Source organism: Mycetomoellerius zeteki, unplaced genomic scaffold, assembly GCF_001594055.1.
Source record: "Mycetomoellerius zeteki isolate Tzet28-1 unplaced genomic scaffold, Tzet1.0 scaffold345, whole genome shotgun sequence".
NCBI classification, from domain to species: Eukaryota; Metazoa; Arthropoda; class Insecta; order Hymenoptera; family Formicidae; genus Mycetomoellerius; species Mycetomoellerius zeteki.
The window spans coordinates 345,357-368,216 of NW_017257333.1; the positions used below are offsets into that span (position 1 = coordinate 345,357).

Below are 22,860 nucleotides of genomic sequence, written 5' to 3' on the forward strand. Positions count from 1 at the left end.
TTATCATTTCTGAAATTAATTCATTTAAATGAATTTACAATAGTTCAACATCTTAACGTTCTGACCGTTATGGCGCTTCTTAATTTAAAATTATTATGTTTAACATTAGCGGTCTTTCAATCTTATTATTGTTTCTAATAAGTATTTTTTACTTGGATTTAATGTCTCGTTAAGTATTTTCATAGCATTTATTACAACATTCATAATAAATATTTTATAATATCTATAATAAATGTTTACAATCTGTGCAATCTAAGACCACAAAAAATAATATATTTACAAAATATTTAAAATAAATTTAAATGAATTTAAATAAATTTACAATAGTTCATATCTACGTAATTGATCTGCGTGACCGTCGAATAAATTTCTTCGATTTTAGGCTGCCAAATCGCCCGATCGATATACGTATCGCAGCTACAATAGTCGTTCATTCAAGTTTGCTCGTTGCATAATGTGGGAATTGCATAAATAGAGCAGATTCGTGAATGAAAGCGACGTCACGATATCGACGCTAAATTCACCACGTTATTTTACGATCTCCGGCGAGATCTTGACGATCGGATAACGTAATTTCGCTTCGATTTCGTTCTAGCTTCAGTGTGTGATTCATCTGGACTCGAATCGAGACCAGAACGTTGTTTCACCAGTACGGAAAGAACGCTTTTCGAAAAAAAAAAGTCAAAACTCATGAATCATTTAGAAATATTAATTTTCTTAAATTGAGAAGCTAGATATATTTTTAATTATATTTTATACATTTATATAATTAATCTTTCTATATATATAAATAATCTTATATATGTATAAAATATATTTAAAAAATATGTATAGGTACATAATGTATAAGTACATTACATTCTTAATTTAAAAAATTAATATATATATATCTCCAAATATAAGTAAAATAGATGATATAAGTTAGAAACAAAATCGTTATATGAATAAATCAATTAAGAAAGAAGAAGTTCCAACTACGATCAAACTTAGATATTGGAATTCTATGTAATTTATTTTAAATAAATATATATATATATTCTTCAGATATATGCAACAATTCATTTTGTGTTGCAAGTCCGAAAGTAATCGATGCGCATATATTTAAAGAAAGTGTATATTTAAAATAAATTATATATATAGAGAATCATTATATTTTATTACCTAAGCTATAGTTTGGCCGCAATTGGCGCTTCTTTTTACTTAGTTAAAACAGAGTTTTAATTTTGCAATTTGATAAAAATAATGGCTTGTTCGTCACAGACTTTAATTACATGACAATCGCGACGGTAAGTTATTACATATGCGATCGTCGCAAACTATGAGTTAATACGATATTAATAAGTGGAATGATCTAGCGGTACATGGCATTCTTTGTGTTTTTTAATCGGAGCCCCTCCCGTGTCGCTGTCTTCTGTGTTATGTTCGCCAACAATACCATGTTGTTCAAACGGGCATACGCGCAGCCGATTCCTCGTCAACACGCAAGCTCGTGGGTAAAGTACATACATACCCGGCTACGCGAACTCATCCGGCGAAAAACAACTCACACGCGCGAGACATTCGAATCGACATTGTTGCGCACGACAGTGCTTCGCACCGTACATCGCACTGCATCGCGCGAACTATCGTGTATCTGCAGCATAACGGATAATTTGGTCGTCGAGAAACTGAAAGTTAAGGATCCTGGACGCACACCTACGCACGCCTGAAGTATAATTGTGAGTATGCGAAAGTCGTCTCTCTCTTGTGTGTTCCGTGAAATCATCCTCGTGTCCATCCGCGAAACAATCTCTTCTCAACTCTTTGAGGTCCATCCTACATCGAGGATTGGATTCGACGTAAAGTGTTGCAGTAGTTTATCGTATGAGTACTTTCAAGTACTCGAATGCAATTCCGTTCTGTAATTATAATCGACGAATTATATTTTTAGATAAATAAATACATAAACAAAAGGCAAAGTAAGAGTCAATGTTCAAATAAAATTAACGTTTAGAATTGTAAATAAAACGTATATAATTTCCTAGAATTTCAACGTATTTTCGAAAATGACAGAATATATATAAAATTACTTAAAAATATTATATCAAACATATTTTTAGAATCTTTATATATTTCTGTAATAGGATGTTAAAAAGAGGCTTTAATAAAGATTCTTTATCTTTTCTTCTATGAAGATTCTTCGATCCGTTAAGTGCATGATTATATGAATAATATATACATACAGATTCACTACGGAAGTCATAATTTCCACAACCTGTTACCGAACTACTAACAATACATTATTATTATCATTAAACGTCTAGGATTGTTCAATATCTCGCGATGCAGTTTACAAAACGTACTTGCCGTTCCGCTTTACCGATAATGCGGTATTTAAGATAAGCGATGACATGCAGAATTCGTAAGAACAGTTTATTTTCTGTATAATATGATTTCTCAAAATCGTGCGAATCGATAACAGAACTTCATCGAAGACAATTATTTATGCTGAAAATTAAGTCATTCACCAGCAAGAAATCGCAAGGGCACCTATCATGGAACAAATCGAAATGGATTCCAATCGGAATTATTTAATTATTTCCTAGATTTCTATTGTATTTTCTAAAGAAAACGGCATTCCGGTCAGAATATCCTAGAATCAACTGATTCCACGATAGGTGTTTAGATCAACATGCACAAATCAATGATGTCATTCGTGTTATCGGCGAGCAAAGTTGAGCAAAGCCATAGATAAAATGCGGACTGATTTGGGAAAAGGCATAGAGTCTGCAATTTAAAATCATAGAATGCGCTTATGCGATACTCGAGAGTTGTGGAAGTAACTGTCAGTCTTGTAAAAAAAATTATAGAGAAGACGCGCCTCGATAACGTGCTCGTTTGCTAATGCTAGAGCGCGTTATCTCTGATTAAATAGTATTATCGGTATGATATACGTCATGCTAAAAAGATAAGTGCAAATCATTTTTTGATAAGATCGCAAAACTTATGCATATCATACATGAATACATTACATTAAATGAAATAAATAACAGTCTTTTCCTCACATGTCAACATCTAGAGATCCTTTAATCAGAGAGTAGATTCTGTATCTTGAAACGAGATGAAAATTACAAAATGGGGCGAATTTATTAGAATATTTATAATTTTATTGTCAACATCCAGTAAATTTGCTCACTTTCGTAATTTTTCCTTCGTTTCAAAATACATGAATCGACCCCTAGAGATTGAACACGAGTCGTTTTGTATGCAGGGTCGCTTGTTTTAGCAAAATCATGAGAGAGAGGACGTACATTTATTATTTGTTTTTCTGTTTGTTCTAACTTTTTCTTATCTTTTTCTTTCTCTCTTAGGAATTGTTAAAATATAACGGACCAATCAAAAGTGGCTGCGTCTTTCGTATCTTGACTCTGATTAAAGAATCTCTATCAATATTTAATGCCAAAATAATATTTTCTTTATCGAATAATAAAGCAGCTAATGCTGATAAATTAATAATACTCTAATTTTAAGCTGTTATCATAAATTATTTGTAAGACCCTCATGAACTTTAAGAGGAACGCGCGGTTTGCCCATCGAAATTATTTCTATAGAAACCTAATCGAACATAATGGAAGTAACTGAAACAGTAATCGTAATCCGCAAATGTAATTTGAAATGGGAAAATACATATCGCGTGATGTCGATGAAAGATGACGATCATCGATTCGACGAATAGCACGAACATATGGCATGTGTGTATAATAACATCGATGAAAGCAGAAATGAGCTGAAATGGTGCGTGCGTAAGTCCAATAGAAACGTCCATCTTAGCCACGACTTGGCCGGAATGACTGTTACAACCACGTGGCCATTTGCCGTCTATGCGATTATAAGAAGCGGCCACAAAGTTGCGTACGCGCTTCATTTACGTTTCATCGTAAAACGACGGACGAGGTCGAGACTTACATTTCCGAAGTATCGACTTTTACCCTGGAAACAGACCGCGTTTATTATTACTTAAAGTTATATGAGTCTATAGACGTTTCTCTCACCCTCTTCAAACTATTTTAAATATTCAAGGTATTTTAAGATATATGTTGAAGAGGTATCGCGATATTGCGGTAGATAGTGCGCGAATATTATCGCGATATCGTATGCTATTAATGATTTTTTGCACCTTCTTTAGTGAGGCGAAAAACCGTACTGATGGCAGTCCACGCTATTGACAATAAAAATTTAAATCCTCTTTAGAATAATATAAACACTGTCTTATTTTGCTATTCTTTAAATAAAATTCTTAATTTACAAGTATAATTTCTGTTATAACAATAAATTGAAAATAAAAGTCAATCCATTAATTAGAAAATAAACTTAGAATTCGAGACACTATAGTTTCTTTCTGGACACCACGTCTATTTTTATTTGTAGAATAAATAAAAGTAGCTGACGAAGATGACCTATTATACGAAATTTAAACAGAAAGCATTAAAACATTTTTGATAATATATATGATATATTGAAAGAGAGCAAGAAAAATTTTTAACTTTATAACATAATTATTAATTATGTTATGCTAGTAATATGTTCACTTTTCTGTTATTTTTCTAATACTGTCAACAGTATTATGAATATTAATTATAAAAGGAATGACTGGGTGAATAGCGGATATAATCATTTAATTCCATATCTGTTACCTCTCTGTCGCAATCACTCGTCAACAGTCGGATTCTAAGATTTCTAATATTCTCGAAACTGTGAGAACTTTTTTCATTTTTTTCAAGCGCAGGTTTCCCTAACAATATCTAATATAATATCCTCGTAAAATTTTTTATCTTGTAATCTTTGTTGTCTGTCATATTAAAAAAAGAAAAAGAAAAGTATTTCTGAACCTTTCCTCGAAAGCAGTAAAAGATACTTACTTCTATTTAAATAATCCTTCACATACCAATCCTTGTCACGTTTTCATATTTTCATACTAAGTAATTCTAGATGCCTTCGTTTAAAAAATCGTACTAGTCACTGTTTTCGATATTGGACACGCGTCGTGTTATTGGTTTTTATTATTTAAACAAAGGTCTTCCTTTCCGAAACGAAATCTTTGAATTCAATTCCTCAGTTCTCGTCACTAACTCGTAGCAATGTTCCGATTCAGCATACTACTGTAACATTTATTGCTAATTGTATATTATTTAAACAAAAATAAAATAAAAATAAAATAAAAATTAAATAACTTAATCGAGAGGACAGTTTTTCTGCTTATTCCACTTAAAATATGATGTCGCGTTTCGTTATACAAGATATAAAATTATTTAGAAATTTTGAAAATTTCTGAAATTTACATAAAAATTTTAAAAAACTTGAAAAATTCTGAGAAAAATGTTCACAAAGAGACATCGAACATTCTTCCTCGTTAAGAGGTACATAATTTATAAGTACATTTAGAAATGTTTAATGGTAGGCGTTACAGTCCTCTCTATATGCAGAGTTACTACACAAAAGTGTGATATGGTGTTTCATAAATAATTAACGATCTAGATAAAGGCGTATGTGGGTGAAATCAATCTCCTTATTGCAGAATGTTACTAATAATCGGTCTCGTACGCGGAGTCGCGTCGGTATTCGCAAATATTGACAAATCATCACAACCAAGTTTTTTCACGAATGAACTGCTATAATATAGATTAGAAATCGATCGGTTTTGATAGAAATTGCGGAATCCCTTTGCGAATACTCCATCGGAGTCGAAGCGCGCTTCGCGCCCGCGATCGACTTCGTTATCGTGAGCGCATTAATGTCGTGGTATTGTCTTTGTGTGTCTTTAATACTTTAATACAGAATTGTAAGTCCAGGGTTCGTCCTCGGCGAAGGTTGAGTCGAATCTTAAATAAAGTATGAACGCTCTGCGAAATATCCATATGTTATAGCTATCGGACAAGAGGTACGCACAATCGTGGGTCACGTCGCATGAGGGTCTTTTACCTTTCATTATCTGTGTTTCGGTTCAAGGCTGAGTCTATACATTACCTCTACCATTGTGCCTATATCACTTCTCGTTTAAAAACAAAATTCGAAGCGTACATACATTTTATCAAAGTAAGGCAAGTGTCTTGCTTAAAGATGTATATAGTACGTGTTTTTTAATAAAATGAAAAAATTTGGTTTTTCTATATTATATTTGAAAGTAATATAAAAAGTGTGTTTGGTAATTAAGAACCTGAATAAAAAATTATTTCAATAAGAAATAGATGTTTTTAAAAAATAATTAAGATAAAATAAGAAAATTTTCATTTAAATCATAAAATTGTATTAAGTTTAAATTTTGGCTTTATTGTATAACTTTAATTTTTATCTGATATAATATACCTGATACCGAGTATTCTTAATAAACATAAGGAGGTCAGTTTTTTAATTTAAAAATCTACTTTGGCAGTTTATATGAAATGAGAATATCAAACTGGTAGAACACATAATATTTACACGTATTTAAAAGAAAGAATTGAATTATAAGCAATTGAGATAAATAAAATAAGATTGATGATAATTGAGACTTTATGTAAGTGGCTAATTCTGACTGGAAATGATTATCTTAAGGGGGTATTCAAGTGTGATTACTCGTTTTTAAAGTGAATTTTGGGAATTAAATTTATAAAAACGGTTAAACCTACAGAGCTAATGTTTTTCATTCACATTTGTTCACATTTGACGTAACTCCTCAAATTTTTGCGAAGTTTTTTATTATATATTATACAAGATATGAATAGACGCGCAGGTCATGTCGCGAAAAATCGTTTTTATCGGGCGCAGTAACAGCCGCCATCCTCGTCGTCTGAAAATTTTTTTTTTAACAATAAGAATCCTAAGGCTTAGGATTCTTCTTTTTTTTGTTTTATTCTTTATGATTGTCGTTATATCGTTCGGCCTATTAATAAATCATAGGAAGAAGTTGAAAATGGTAGGTCTTAAAAAAAACCCTGCTGAAAAAAAATGTCGCTGAAATTATTCTATGTTTTTGAAGATTTCAGCGAAATTGCTGAAAATTTGCTGAAATTTCATTGAAAGTGAATTTTTCAGCTTAAAATCGCTGAAATTAAACTGAATTTTTTCTAAAATGCTGAAATTTTGCTGAAGTGTTCCAAAACGTGAAATAATTTCAGCGAAATTTTTCCACCAGGAAATATTTCGATTTTTACTAAAAAATGTTTTACTTCTTGCGACCTGGAAAAATAGTAATTTTAGAGATATCGAAAAGTTGGAATGATAGCCTAATATGTACACTTATTATATACGTTTGCAAAAGCGCAAGTCGATCGCCTCAGTAATTTGCGAAAAAAATATGCGTTCAATTTGAAAAACGTTTAAAAAAAAACGCGTTTAAAGTTTTTCATGCATTTACGAGGTAGATAATAAGTAATTTCAATATCTCCTTAATTAGCTATACACATTTTCAAGGTTCCAAACTACAAGAATATGAAAAAAGTTTCGATTTTTTTGACTCGACACATTAGAATACCCTCTTGGCCCTTTAAAAATTGAAAACCGTTTAGGTTTCAAATATATGTAGTTTTTGAGAATAAATTCCATAAGATTAATAAGTAAACCAAGAAATTGTCTAAATTATAAAATCGATAAGTAGATATATATCAACGTTATTAACGATTTCCAATACATGACATAATGCCCTTGTAACTACAAAAGGCTTCATTAAATAACCTTACAGTACTGGCCTAATCTTATAATTCTCTTAAGCACGGAAACACAAGGTCTCAGATTTTAGCGCTTGTTTGTGTAAACTAAAGTCAGATGGAAACGATAATTTCTAACGAAATATTATCTACAAAATAGATTATTCGATATCTATCTCCTTGCAGTTTACCGGTAGATTATAGAATACGTTGAGGCGAATTAGTTTTTGTGTAATTCCATCTATTTAAAAATCGAAATAAAAAAGTAGGAGAAATACGTGAAACGACGGAATGAATTCCTTTTCTGCAAAGGAGTTAATCGAACGAATGACTGAGAAATTATGGGACTAGCGGAGACCTCGACGCGACGGACGCACGCGAGGAGAGGCCAGTACATGCCAGTACAGTACACGCTTACACGCTTCTCGCTTCACGCACACAGGAGGTAAGCTCTCACACATACATCGATATCGCGCACCATCCACCATCGCGCACAGCGGCGTCGACGCGTGCACGTCGTGCACCAGTCGCGCACGACGACGCGCATCGACGAGGCGCGTCGACCGCATGACGGCGCCACGAGAAACGGCGTCGCGACGCTGTCGTCAGGCGGCGCCGGTCGCGAGGAAACGTGTACAGGGTGTACGGTGCGGTGCGAAACGAGCGGATGGTGGGTAACCGAACGAGAAAGCAGCAGCGCCTCCGTCGCGTCGGTATCCCCTAGGTCGACCTTTCGGTTGCCGCGCGTTTCACTCTCGACCGCTCCTAGAAACTCCGGAGACGAAGTTGAGTGCGAGTGCGAGCGCGCACACGCGCTCTTTTCGCGACTCTCGCTCCTACCCCGTCCTACCGTCACCTCCTCTCTCTCCTTCTTCCCGTTTCTCTTTCTGTCATTCGTATCTTTTCGCCTACTCCTCTGTCGCTTTCCTCGTCGGCACGCTCTCCCGGAGACAGTCTCGTACGTAGTCCTTGTCGCTCGTTCATCTGGCTACACCCAGTTTTCGTCGCTCGAATTGGGTTCCCCCCAGTGAGGACTCTGATGCGAGAATCCTAGCCTAAACAATCCGGCCTACTATCGGGGAGTACCCGGCGAGTGGAGACGCTTGCGCGGATACACGCGTGTTCACGCGATGCGTCGGTGCCCGTGTGTGTACGTGTGTGCGTGTCACCGTGCCGGTGCAAGACGATCTATCTTCCTCTCGCGTCATTGTTATTATCGGTTTATCGTTCTAACCACCCTGCTAGCGACTAATTGAGCTCGGCGACGAGACCGTTTCTTGCATGGCTGCCGTCTCGCACGTCGGCGATCCTGTCAACACCCGTCATCATCGAGGAGACACTTTGAAGCCGGCAGCAACAGTAATAAGGAGGTACGACGTCGCCAAGTTACCTCGTTATAAGCAATGACGGTTTCAATCCAGTAAAAGAGAGTAAGTATGCGATCGAATTTTTGCGCGAGTGTACATGTGTCTACCTAGATTCATCCTTGATTGAGGTCGCAGCCCTCCGTTGGGAATTAATTCTTCTTCAGCGATGAAATACTCCTTGTTAGGGATATATCCTTTCAACATTTCGTGTCCGATATATATCTTCGCTCACGTGCGAGATGACGTACGTGTGTCAGTTCGTATAAGCACAAGCGCTAGTTGATTGCATGCATCACGGTCAATCCTTTTGAATCCTGTGAGAGAAGTGTATATGTGTTAAATAAATTAACTCTTTATTTTTAGCTTCTTCATTATAGTCGTTCAATGTGATCAAAACTTGTTTCACTGACAATATTATTCTTTGTAGGTATATAATTGGACAGCTCTTAGAATGGTTTAGCATCTTTGTGTCTCACAATTGAGGGATGAATTATATGAATAATCTTTGTACAAAGAAAAATACGTGACCGCATTATATAATCCAATAGCAATTTACAACATGGTAAAACATTAATTTATTTAAAAAGGTTCAATTATTAGATTCAATATTAAACTCTAACAGGATTATATTTATTTATTACGAATTCTATTTATGAAAATATTTTCTGATAACCACGCAGGATTTATATTTCAGTTATATAATTAATTTATGTTATTAATAAAATTAAATCAATAATTAATACCATTCTCCGCGAACACTTTTCAAGTGGTGCTACTAGCGCACAAATCCATCGATATTTACACATTAAATTGTTCCTCAATTCTTTTTTATTAAAATTCCGATCCTGTCATTGAATGCGTGAATAGAATACGTTATTCAAATGCGCATTGCATCTACGTACGGCGATGTCCTCAGATCAAGCGAGTCATATACATATACAATGAATCACAAGAATATTCATACTCTGCTAATTATATCTTTAAAAAGTTGATGATATTTTCGAAGAGAATCTTTACCGATAAGAACGTGCAGATCTATATCAATTTTATGTTTTCAAACAATATTTTAAAACAGTAATTTGTGACAAAAATAAAAAAATTACACAATATTGGAATACTGATACCACAAAAGTATTCATGACTCTTTGTAATTGGATACATTTATTAAACATAATTATAAATTTCGTTAAATCGTCTTTAGATTTAATAATATTTTTTTAGACTATTTCGACATACTATATAATATTTATATATTATGCCCTGTTTATACTCTCTAAAGTGATATCTATACTGTTATAAAGCTCTTATTTCTATTTTTCGAATTTTATTAAGATATATATTATTTGAAATCTTAATTAGTATTACACATAACAATTTTGTCTTCTACGATGACATCAATTGCTTGAAGTCACAAGTCAAGCAGCTAGATGGAATGAGACAGGCTGGATGGGAGTACAAACACTGTTGTGACTCATTGTGTATGCGTATATGAATGCATGCACTTACCCATCGCGGGAGAATGCTCGCAAAGGCGTGAAGGCGTGTATACACGTGTATGCACGCGCGCGCGCGCGCACTCATTTGAATCCTAACAAGATGAGAACGTACTATTCCTCCTGCTCGAGTCCTGTGTGTATATTATCAGCCATCACGTGGCGGTGCTTCGAACGTCTCCCTGCAAGTGGTGTGGGAGTAAATGCATACGAACCTTTGAACTGTAAAGAAAAAGATATGTATGTACGTATCATATAACATATAATATGATGGAGATTATGACTTGCGCGCTCAAACGAGATCTCTTCACCGTGGTCTCTTCTTCATTCCCTTTAATCTCATTTTCTTCACGTGAATCGGTAACGTAGGATCTGTTGCGTCTATGGCGTTTACAGTCCTTCCTTGTATTCGATAAACCTCACATTAGCTAAATTATTGGCCGCTAATTATATGAAATACATACTATTGTATAGAAGAGCTATATAAAAGTTGGATTTAATAGTTTCTTTTTTCTTCGAAGATTGCCATTTTTTTATGCGTATGAAAGAAAATATGCATATGTAAAATAATTTTTTTCATTATCAAGACATGTTAGAGGAGAGTCATTAGCGTTCAGTATCGAACAAGTTTTACATGTTGTTATTGAGGGAAACGTGTAACAAACGTGGCATTAAAAGAAAAAGAATGTAAAGATTTTCTAATTTAATAACACGCGTGTCGCCGCAAATCGACACACGTTCCATCCAAGGCAACCGCGATAAGCTAAGTGTCAAAAGCGAGCCGCAAAGCCGGAAAGCGTCTATGTGGCGCGAGGATGTGAATTTCGCGTGCGAATGATGACGTACATGATTACGCCCGTAGTAGCGTAGAAATTGATCGGTTACGTTGTTATGCGAGAGCCTTTAACCCTTCGCCTTCGGTTTAATTACCGGCACGCGATGTCTCACTGGACGATGGTGTGTTAAAAAGCCAGCCTATTTCGAAAATCAATTCGAGCGGCAATTTGCACCTGCGGGTGACGATGCTCGACTTTCTGAGGGCTTCGAATTCTTCGAGCAGGGACTTGCAATAAGAAATCTTTCCTTTTCTTGCGCTACAATATCGTCTTTTCTTTCATTCATTTGATCGTCACCGAATGATTTTGCTCCATTATTCTATACACCTGCAAAAATATATGTATATAAAAACATGTATATAATACTTTTTACTGAATACATTTCCTGTGAACTGCATATTTTTTACTGACTCCAAGTCAATTTTCCTTTAGCGAAAACACTGGAGATCATCATTTATTTCATAATTATTGTATAGTTTTCAAATTTTCAATATTACATATTTTTGTAACAATTTTTTAGATTAAAAATTCTTTCTACTGAAATAAAATCTACTTAAAATAAATTGAAAAAGTTTTATTATATATTTTCATTAGTTAACTTAAAAAATACGGGTATTTCAAGATCTTTGTTCAAAGAAACCGTTTCAAAATTTGTTAAAGAATCTGTGTTTTAAGGAAAGTATTTAGTAATAATTATATATAAAAGATAGTATATATACGTGTATCTATAAAATTAAAATGATCAATTCGGAATTTCTGAATTTTTCGCGTTACAATTAGAAACTTCATGAATACGTGAGCATCATTAAGCGTAGTTATAAATATTCTTGCGCTCTCATATAAATGCATTGACATTTACAAATAGATATTTTTTAGTCTCACGCTCGAGGATTGCTAATGCAAACATACAAAAATACGTGCGAGCATTTTAATGTAGCGTAGGAGGCTCGCGAATGTCGTTATGGATGTCGCGTGAATCCGAGAACACTCACGCGATACTCGCGGAGGTATGAAGACATAATGTTCCATGGTTCCGTGTAAGTGCGGAATTAACCTACTTTATATCGCGTAGTGACTAATTTGAAATTGAATAGAATTTCGTGTATTTCGGCATGCGACTTGTTTCATTCATTACGATATTACATGGCGCAATTATGATATGTAAATGACTGATAATCACATACAAAATGCATGTACGTAGTCATGTATATTTGACGGTAATTGCATACGAATGATGTATAAACGGATAATATCAATTTAGATAATATCAGTTGTGTCGACGTTGCGTGGACATATATGTGTAAAGTACTCCTCGCTAATGTCCATTTCCACCAATGTAGATTAACTTTAATCTAGATCCACCTATTTTTCATCTTTTTTTGAATTCTTAGAACGAGATTAAAGTTAATCTACGCTGGTGTCGCTGGTGGAATCGGGCATAAGCGCGAGATCTCTTCGCTGCTTCTTTTAAACCACGGATTCTTGATTCTTTGATCAATTTCGAGTTGATTGCCCTTTGAGGGAACTTCGAGGCTTTTTCCATGATTTTCGAAGATTTCCTGAAAAAAGTAATCGAGATATCAGATCTCTGTACAAATTCAAATAGTGCTCGATTATCATGATAAGTCGAGATGATGTCATCTTGACTGAGACTACTATATGTACCCTACTGAAAAAAATCATGTCACAAAGTTACATAACGAAATCACGTAATTAAAATCAGGGAACGAATTGTTCTAAATCAGTACATGATCTTTTAAAATCGCATAATTTGAAAAATTACACGATGATTTGTTTTTTTCTTCTATTTCTATCATTTAATTATTTAAAACTTGATAACAATAAAGTCATATGATAGATGAAATTATTTCTAATATTATGAGATTTTTTCAAATTACGTGATTTAAAAAATTACGTACTGATTTGGAACAATCCGTTATGTGATTTACTTATTTTAATTACATGATTTCGTTATATAACTTTGTGACATGATTTTTTTCAGTAGGGTACATATAATGGAATGTTTCATTTAATTACAGGTATTTGCCGCAACGTTCGATATCTGAAAAATACGAAAGATCTGAACTAGTGAAGATCTACATGGATGAACGATTCTAAACTCTCAGGATATGCGCGGACTGACAATTAATTTCATCGCACGAATTGGAGTGAATAATTCATGCAACGGGGAGAGAATACCGAAGGAAGTGCATAATGTGACGATTGTCCCAAAATAATTTAACGTATATACAAAAAAACCCTTCATATTCTACGTATATACAAAAAAATTGCCTTCATATTCTACGAGCGATAGTATTTACTAATGTCAGAAAACGAGCGAATTCTGCGAAATGCGCTCGAATTCTGAAGGAATATGCTAAAACATTATCGTTCGCTCACGTAGACTCGCGTAAGAATTTCTCGACTAGAGAACATGGAGGATATAAAAGTGCCGAACCTAGGACAGGCCGCATCGGCCGCATGTTCTATGGCGACCAATTTCCTGGCGCCGGTGAAGACCGAGCGGCAGATCTATGAAAATTCGATGCTCGAGGATGATCCCAATGCAAACTCAGTAGTGCCGACCTCGCAGGAAGACAGAACTGTGCCGAGATGGGGTCCGAATCACAAAGGTGCCCAAGAGCTCGCGAATCTATATAGCACCGGTACGTAGAATCTCCTTATTCCAATCATTTAAGATCGACTGCTCTCGTGTTTTATCTGTGAAAACATTTGCATAGCGATGATAAAATGCCATCTTAAAATTTATGAGTTACTAAGAATCATATACAGTGTACACATCTTGAATATTTTTGCTTTGTCACGAGAAAAAGAGAGATGATATTTATTAACGTATCTAAAAATTGATATGTGTATTTCATCGAATTTAAAAAAAGCGAATGATAGACGCGTTTTTTGTGTATTTTAACATAACGATCGTGATTTTTAAAAACTTTAAATTTTTTGTGTATTATTATTATTTTATGTTATTGCTTATATATTATTATTAAAAGTATATTTATATTACGTATTTATAACAACAAATTATATTGATAACATACTTCCAGGAAAGAGAACACAAGAGTGTATCTGTGTGGGGATCTGTATCACTCTGATAGCTGTGAACTCTGTATTCGTGCTCATCAAATTACGATTAGAAAATTTGAGTTCCATAGCAATAGCTGCATTGTGCGGTATTATCACCGCCGATTTTGGCTCCGGTTTGGTTCATTGGGCCGCTGATACCTGGGGATCCGTTGAACTTCCAATCCTGGGGAAGGTAAAGTATCGAGAATATAGAAACTAATGCTTCAGAATCGTGAATTTTAATTTATAAAGAGCTTTTTCTTTCTTTTCAGAATTTTCTACGACCATTTCGCGAGCATCACATAGATCCTACCAGTATAACGAGACACGATTTCATAGAAACTAATGGCGATAATTTTATGGTCGCGATACCAGTCCTGTCTAAGCTCACGTGGGACTTTCTAACGTTGTCGGAAGTGGAAATGCAACAACGATTCGTGTGGACGTGTTATTGGTTCCTGCTTGCCATTTTTGTAGCAATGACTAATCAGGTAAACGTCTAATTAGAGGAATATTAGAAAAATATACGGGTAAATATTTCAGTTCTAATAAAATTATCTTCTAGCTAGAGTATTAATGATGTGCTCTAATGTTATAATTAAATACAATATTTATACGATATTAGAAATTACGTTGTTTTGTATATTATGATGCACTTAAAGAATATCTACTTTACAGATACATAAATGGTCGCATACGTATTTCGGATTACCTGGCTGGGTTATATGGCTTCAAGAGCTCAGAATTATCCTGCCGAGGAAGCATCATCGCGTACACCACGTCGCGCCCCACGAGACTTACTTTTGCATCACTACGGGATGGCTGAATTGGCCTTTAGAAAAACTTCAATTTTGGTACATTTTGGAGGTGATAATCGAGTGGTCCACCGGTTACAAACCTAGAGCTGACGATTTGAAATGGGCGCAAAAACGTTCTTGAGAATTAATAATCGTCCTTCTTTCCTTACTGTATATTTTACTATATGATCGAGATATTTAACGTACGGCCAAACGTCGAAAACACAACAAAACATCGAACTAAGTAGAGATTAAGTGGAAGATTTGTATGGGCAATAGTAAAAAGAAAGCTTGTATACATGGAATCTTCAATTGTTCGAAGAGATATCGAATATGTATACATATTATACTTTTTTCTTTTCGTACTACGATACGAGGCCTTTTGTGAAGACAGATAGAGTGTGTAAGGATAAGTAGCATTATTCGATATGCTTTTAAAGTTTACACGTTTTTAATATGTACGCGCAATAATACATGTGTATATACATATATATGTATGACAAATAAGGAATGAGCATAAATTTCAGAATCACGCTTACGAAATTGCAATTTGACAAATTTGTCAACACCATGTCGATAACTTCTTTATGTATCGCACAATCATCGCGTATCAAATTTTGCACAAACTTATAAACTTTATTTTAACACGATGTACAAGAGAGCAATTTGAGAAAAGCAACCGTGATATTAAAGGTCAGATACGAGGCGTAATAATAAGCTAAAATACCTCATATTTTTTTAAAACACGATTGCATTTTCTAATGTATCGTTAAACGAATAAAAGTAAACACGAAAAATATTATGTATGATAACACATGATAGAGATATGCGTATATATATTTGTATATATATGATCTATGCATATACGTGCGTATATGTACATTATATATATATATAATCCGATTATTAGTTATATAAAAATATTTGAAAATTATCGATTTATTAATCGATTTTTTTCGTATATAAAGTATGAAGAATACTGTCAAACGTTTATAAACAAAATCTATTTTTTTTTTATTAGAACGATAATGTTTATCGATATAAGTACTCCAATATCGTCTCTTATGTAAACAAAACTGACCTCCCTGAACCTTCTAAAATATTTATGCGAAATCAATCAAAGTTCATTTGTATATATTGATTGCATATATAGATATATTGATTGAAACTAACCAAATTGTCAATTTCAAGTTTTCATAATGTATATTTATAATAGCATATTTTTTAAAGGATAAATTTTTCTAACATCTCACAAAAAGGTGACTTTATCAAAATAAAAAAAAAATATTCACTTGCTTTTATTTTGATAATTTGAATATTTCTTTATGTATTTTTTCATTCCTGTAAAATTGACAATCTGGCTTTCGATCTCACATTTTTATAAGGATATTGATTTCATTTTTAAAACTTGGGGCTAAGAACTGTACGGTGCTATGTTAGATGACTGCTGTGTGTTCTGCTTACAATTAATAACAAGACGCATGTCATAACTAATATACATAAGCCTATTATTTTTAAGTTCATCTCCTTTTTTTTCATGTTGGAGAAAAACAGAAAAGCTGAATTATGCAAGGAGTTCAGGTAAAAAAAACAGACTTATTTTGAACTCAACACACACACATAGCATGATGCATTATAAGAATTAGTGAGTAAACTTTTTATTATGGAGAAACAAAATTTTTAAATAATTATAATATATAAATAGTTAAAGTAGAGCAGGAATATAACAAAGTGCATATAAATTAATGAGAAATGAAGATTTTTAAATGAATACGTGTTATTAAGATTTTGTTACGTGCGCGAATGTTCGTACTGGCTACACTTCTTAGCTCGCAACATGTAATCAAAGGACAAAAGTCTTGAAATGCTAAACATAGGTATGTAGGTTCAGGGCCCAAAGATAAGACTTATCGCTCTATCTTGTAACGATCTTCTAAACTAATTTAATTTAAGTGAAGTACACTGATGCAGTGTACATGCGTCTAAATCGTTCAAGAATGTTTTCGCTTATCTACAAATGCTTCTTCACTTGGCATCGAAGAATCGAGTTGCCGCTGATACGTTCGACATATTTTATGTCAAACTTCACCGTAATCTATGTTCCTTACACGCAAATCAATAATAATGTCTTTTAAACGAAATAATATTTATAAGAAATCGCAGTTATTGTAATTATTGTACTCATTGTTATTGTTGTTGTTATTGTTAAGAGACAGTGTAAAGTTTAAACGAACTTCATCAGGCAAGAAACCAGTCGGATCTTAAACATCTTCAATCTCATTTATGCAGTGCGTGATATTAAATAATTATTTAATACCGCTATGAATTATTTACTCTTGCTGTGAAACATTAGATCCAAAGAGATAAATTTATTTATTTATTTATTTATTTACATATAAATTAACAAGTACGAGATGTAATATAGATTTTTTGTTTTCTCCTTGAATCCTTTCACACGCGACATTTTCATGATAAGTTGATATTATAGAACAATTTTATAAATATCTCCGAAGTCATATAAATGTTAAATTTTAATTTAAATAGAGATGAACATGCTTTGTACAATAACAAATAACGAAAAAACATTACAAAAAAAATGTGAATTCCATTAGTAAATGTGGAAAACGGAGATTTTTATTAAGCCATACAGAATGCTGCTAATCAAATTTGAAACATTTTAGCACAAACAGAAATATAGAACTATTTATGAAATGGTAATAGAAAATTGATAAGAATCTATCGGACTAGAGCAATTTACATTCCAGAAATTGGCTCAATTGTTTAATTAATAACATTGTTGTAAATAATCGACAGATATAATGTTACCATTGGATTTGAAATAACGGCGAAATTACTGCTATATGAATTTCTACAAACGACTTTGCTTGCTTGTTCCCACTGTGACATTAATAACATTAATAATATTAAGGAGTAATTCGGATTTAACACAGCTAGATCTCACCGTTCACAGCAAGCAAGAATGTACGTTTTAATTCCGTTTATTTTGCTATTTGTAAGGAGGTCTATATGAAAGATAAAAATTTTGTTTCGCTTAATCATGGCTCTCTCGTAACAATAAGAATAAAGTAATTAAAAATGCGCCGAACGAGAACTAGATATAACACAAGGAATTTGTATAGTTATAAACGACACGATTTCGGCAATTAAGATCAAATGTTACCTCCATCCGATCTTAAAATTAAATTAATTTAATTTTAAGGTCTTAAAGTTCGCAGTGGTGAAGCGTAAATTGCAAGACGTTGTGACAAAAAAAAGAGATACAAATTCACGTGTATTCTAAATATTTTATATACTTATGCTCGCGAAATATTTTATATATGTTACCACGTGCGCAATAACGTAGAAAATAATCGAAAAAAATGCCAAGAAAATGATGCTGTACTGCTACTTTCATACGATCAATGACTATGCTCCTTGATCACACATCTCGTGAATTATCTTAATCATTTTTAACGATATCCTACTCTAAGATCTGTTTTTACTCCAAAAGTGTTTTCTATCGAATGCGAAATACTTTAATCAAATCGTATTTTTGTGATATCAAAATATTTCGTTTGCTACTCACGTTTTTTCTAAACCACTTCATAACTCGAGCCTTTTCGCCTAAAATAAGTCTCAGCACAATAAGTACTAAGAGACATACGGAGCAATTGACGCATTTGCTGCTGCTGAAAGTACAAAGAGAATAAAAGACAAGCCGTTGCTTCTAAGCCTGCATACTACTATAACGTATTTTATATTTGCGTAACACTTTGCATATGTTACCTATGCGCATATCTTTTTATTATTATAGTAAGTGTATACGTACACGTGTTGGATCATCGACAATGATTAATGACGCTTTCATAATCTTAACTTTTTATTCGAATCAATGAACTGATCAATATATTTTTTTTTTGTAATCTTTTTTTCTAACAATCAACTCATCTGAAACACTAACTAGAAGAGCAATCTGACGAAACAGATATAAAATCAAAACGAGCCACAATTTTATTGCCTGAAGTACTTTTTTATGAAACTTATCATCGCTAATTGATAATTGGAGGCCATAATAGCAATGAAAAAAGAACGTGTGAATAGTTTGTCGCATAGGAAACAGGTGCATATTGAAGAATGGACTGAAGACTATACATAAATATGGAGTATAAATTTTAATATCTTCATATAATTATGTCTGGTGATTGTTCAGGAAAATTATTAGCTCAAAGTTATTTCATTTTGAAGGGAACCTCTCATTATTTTTATCATATGATTAAAATCGTTTGCGAGATTTGATAAAAAAATAATAAAAGTTACTAATAAATCTCAAAAATGGTTCCATCTGAGATGAAATTTTTATCAATCATAAAATACCTTCCTCAGAGGGGGAGAAAGCGAGGCTTCTTATAACTTACATCTTTGATTTCATAAATTTTCTTAAACAATTACTGGAACATAATTGCTGGGAGGAATTGAATTGGGAACGCTCAGTACACCTTTCCTTTAAAACGACGGTATGAATTTTTAAAAATAACTGTAAATTAGACAACATGATAACCGTCTAACTGATCTATTGGAACGCCTTGATATTGTCGAAATAATAAAGAAGGAAAATACTACCTGCGATGCAGGAGAAATCGTGTATGTTGTTACAGTGTAATAAAAAACTTTATTCTAGCTAGTTATCCGTTATTCTCTCCAATTGTGTCAGATTTATTCGTCATTCGAAGCAAAAACGAAGACTCGTAATAGGCTCAGCATCGTCGATCCTTTGTGATATCGTATATCGCAGATATAACTATATCGCAGATATACCTGTAATTTGTACAAGATGAAATCAATATTATAGTACAATATAGTATCTGTGATAATACCTTAATTTGTTAATATGATGCTGCATAGCTCATTTTTCTTCGATTTCAATTTCCTTTTGATTTCAAACTTGATTTTCTAATACCCATTTCTACCAATGTAGATTAACTTTAATTCTGCAGTTTGACTTACAATTTTTATGATCCTAGTTCAGGTTTTAAGAATTAGAAAGGGATAAAGAGTAAATTAAACCAAGATTAAAGTTAATCTACGTTATAACCCAGTTGACATCAATTAATATACATGTAATATCAATGTATAATAATTTTGTACTCTCAACAATATAATTATTATATATATAATACTATATATAGTTGTGTCTTATATTACATTATATTGAGTGCAAAATTGTAACATCGATATTATATTACTTTTAATTGTTTTCGACTAGATTGATAGAAATAAACATAAGGGCAATTTCGATCCAATTTTGATTAATTTAATCAGCGATTATTCAAGTAGAACACAGAAGTCATGAGGATATCATCATGACCTCATTCGTCATTTATAAATCAATTTTTAGGTATCAAATGATATCACGATGATGTTCTGTGATACCATTACGACTTAATTATATTATACTTCATATTCTACGTAGATAATTCAACTAACACAATTGTTTACAGCAAAATTTTTGCTTATACATAGGATTTGTCGTCCCTAATCTAATTTTTCTTTCTTCTATATTAAGTAACAAATAAATTATTTCATCCGTGTTAAAAAATAATATTATTATATATATGGCTATAATAGCCAATCAAATTAACGGTTTTGGTCGAATCATCTAGTTGAGTTTTTTCAATAAAATAAGTGTTTAAACAAAAGTATATAATTTTTCCTATCTTTTCTTTTGACGTACCTTGACACTTCATGAGAAATCTTCCTTCCTTTCGTGTGTATTTTTTTGTTGCTTAAAAATAATCGCTGATTTATTCATCTAGATGGATGTAAAAGCGAACGCGCGCTTGAAATAATTTGAAAATTCTATTGAGACAAGCAGTGTCATCAACATTTGAGAGGCCTGTAATATAAAACTTGTTTTATTTGCAGTCTTTTTTGCACCTGTATTTTGCTCTTTTTCTTTCCGCACAACGCCCAAATATATATTTCTACCTCTTTTTATATACAATAAACATTCTAATTCCTGTTTCTACCAATGTATAAGATTAACTTTAATCTCGATTCAACTTACTCTTCATTTTTTACTAATTTTTAGAACTAGAACAAAATGAAGAGTTTGTTGCTAAATCGAAATTAAAATTAAATCACATATTGTTAGAAACGCGCATAAGAAGCTTTGGTAAAAAAATTCTTATTTTTTTAAAGAGAATTTGACTTATTTTAAAATAATAATATTGAAATAAAAATACCTTAAATCTTTCAATTTGATAATTTTTCTTCAGAAATTATAGAATGAGAAATCTTAAGGACATTTCAGACTCACGAAAAATACTAGAAAGGATTTTCTCAGTACCTCTAAAGTGTTCTAATACGTATAAAAAGTCTGAGAAATTTTCTAAAAAATTATAAAATTTTGAAGAATTCTAAAACTTATAAGAAATTCTGAAAAATTATATAAAGAATTCTAAGGATGGAATCCATAAATTCAAGATTCGAGATGGTCTTAAGTTAGTGCATGAACCAATCAGAGAGCCGTATTAGCATCTTAAGACAATGGGTGCGTTCAGCAGAACGTTTGTTTTGCAACTGTTGTAAGTTTCCTTCGCGCTAATTGGATCATACTTTTAGATCTAGAAGAATGGTTCTATCTCAGTAGACAATCATAAAACGGTTGCAAAACTGTTGAGTCTGCTGAACGCAGCCATTGTTTGAGATTAAGACTGGACTATGGATTTTGTTCTAAAAAAAATGTTTACCTATATACGCAGTATTCATGGACTGATATTCATTAGTCGATATTCATAGTTAGTTCTTATTTCAAGACCGTCTTAAGTAATGTCTTAAGATGCCAATGCGGCCCTCTGATTGGTTCATGACACCTCAAGGCAGAGCTTAAGACGGTCTTAAATATAAGATCTGACTATGAATATCGGCCTGGCTATGAATAGTCAGTTCTTATATTCAAGATCGTCTTAAGTTCAATCTTGAGGTGTCACGAACCAATCAGAGAACCGCATTAGCATATTGAGACATTACTTAAGATGATCTTTAAATAAGAACCGACTATGAATACCAGCCTATGCTGAGTTTAGATTCTCATCCGAATGCCACCCAATTATCACCCCATCTTTGTCGTTTACCAAACGTTAGACAAGGACATTAATGCCTGTATTCATAGGCCGGTATTCATAGTCGATTCTTATATTTAAGACTGTCTTAAGTACAGTCTTAAGATATCACAAGCCAATCACAGACCAGTATTAGCATCTTAATACATTACTTAAGATAATCTTGAAATAAGAACGGAATATAAATATCAATAGTTAGACCTTGTACTTAAAGGGATGCTGGAGCCGTCTGTATTACCGATAAAACTAGCGTTTTTGATGTTTTGTTCCTGTCGAATTTCTTCGTAATGGTTTCACAGAATAAAAATTTCTTTTTTACGATTAAAATGTACATGCTAATGTATTTGTCGCTGGTGTATTTTGTATTCAAAGCTAGAAAAAATAAAAAAATACAAATTTCTTTATTCATTTCACCTTCAACGTTGGTCGCCATACTGAGATAAAAATGGATAAAGAAATCTGTAATTTTTTATTTTTTCCAGCTTTGAACACAAAATA

General features: G+C 33.0%; 1 protein-coding gene across 7 annotated transcripts; it reads left to right on the forward strand.

Moving 5' to 3' along the window:
- Positions 1–1,252: 1,252 nt before the first annotated feature.
- Positions 1,253–16,066, forward strand: Kua (Plasmanylethanolamine desaturase Kua). Of its 7 annotated transcripts, none has more exons than XM_018452425.1 (5): positions 1,253–1,718; positions 13,397–14,023; positions 14,426–14,637; positions 14,717–14,935; positions 15,123–15,383. In XM_018452425.1, the coding sequence occupies exons 2-5, from the start codon at positions 13,792–13,794 to the stop codon at positions 15,381–15,383; spliced, it is 924 nt and encodes a 307-aa protein (XP_018307927.1). In that variant the 5' UTR covers positions 1,253–1,718; positions 13,397–13,791. The 7 variants fall into 7 exon arrangements, with proteins under 7 accessions (XP_018307927.1, XP_018307932.1, XP_018307926.1 ...); XM_018452430.1 differs by lacking the exon at positions 1,253–1,718 and adding an exon at positions 8,086–8,106; XM_018452424.1 differs by lacking the exon at positions 1,253–1,718 and adding an exon at positions 8,135–9,031.
- The last annotated feature ends 6,794 nt before the right edge of the window (positions 16,067–22,860 follow it).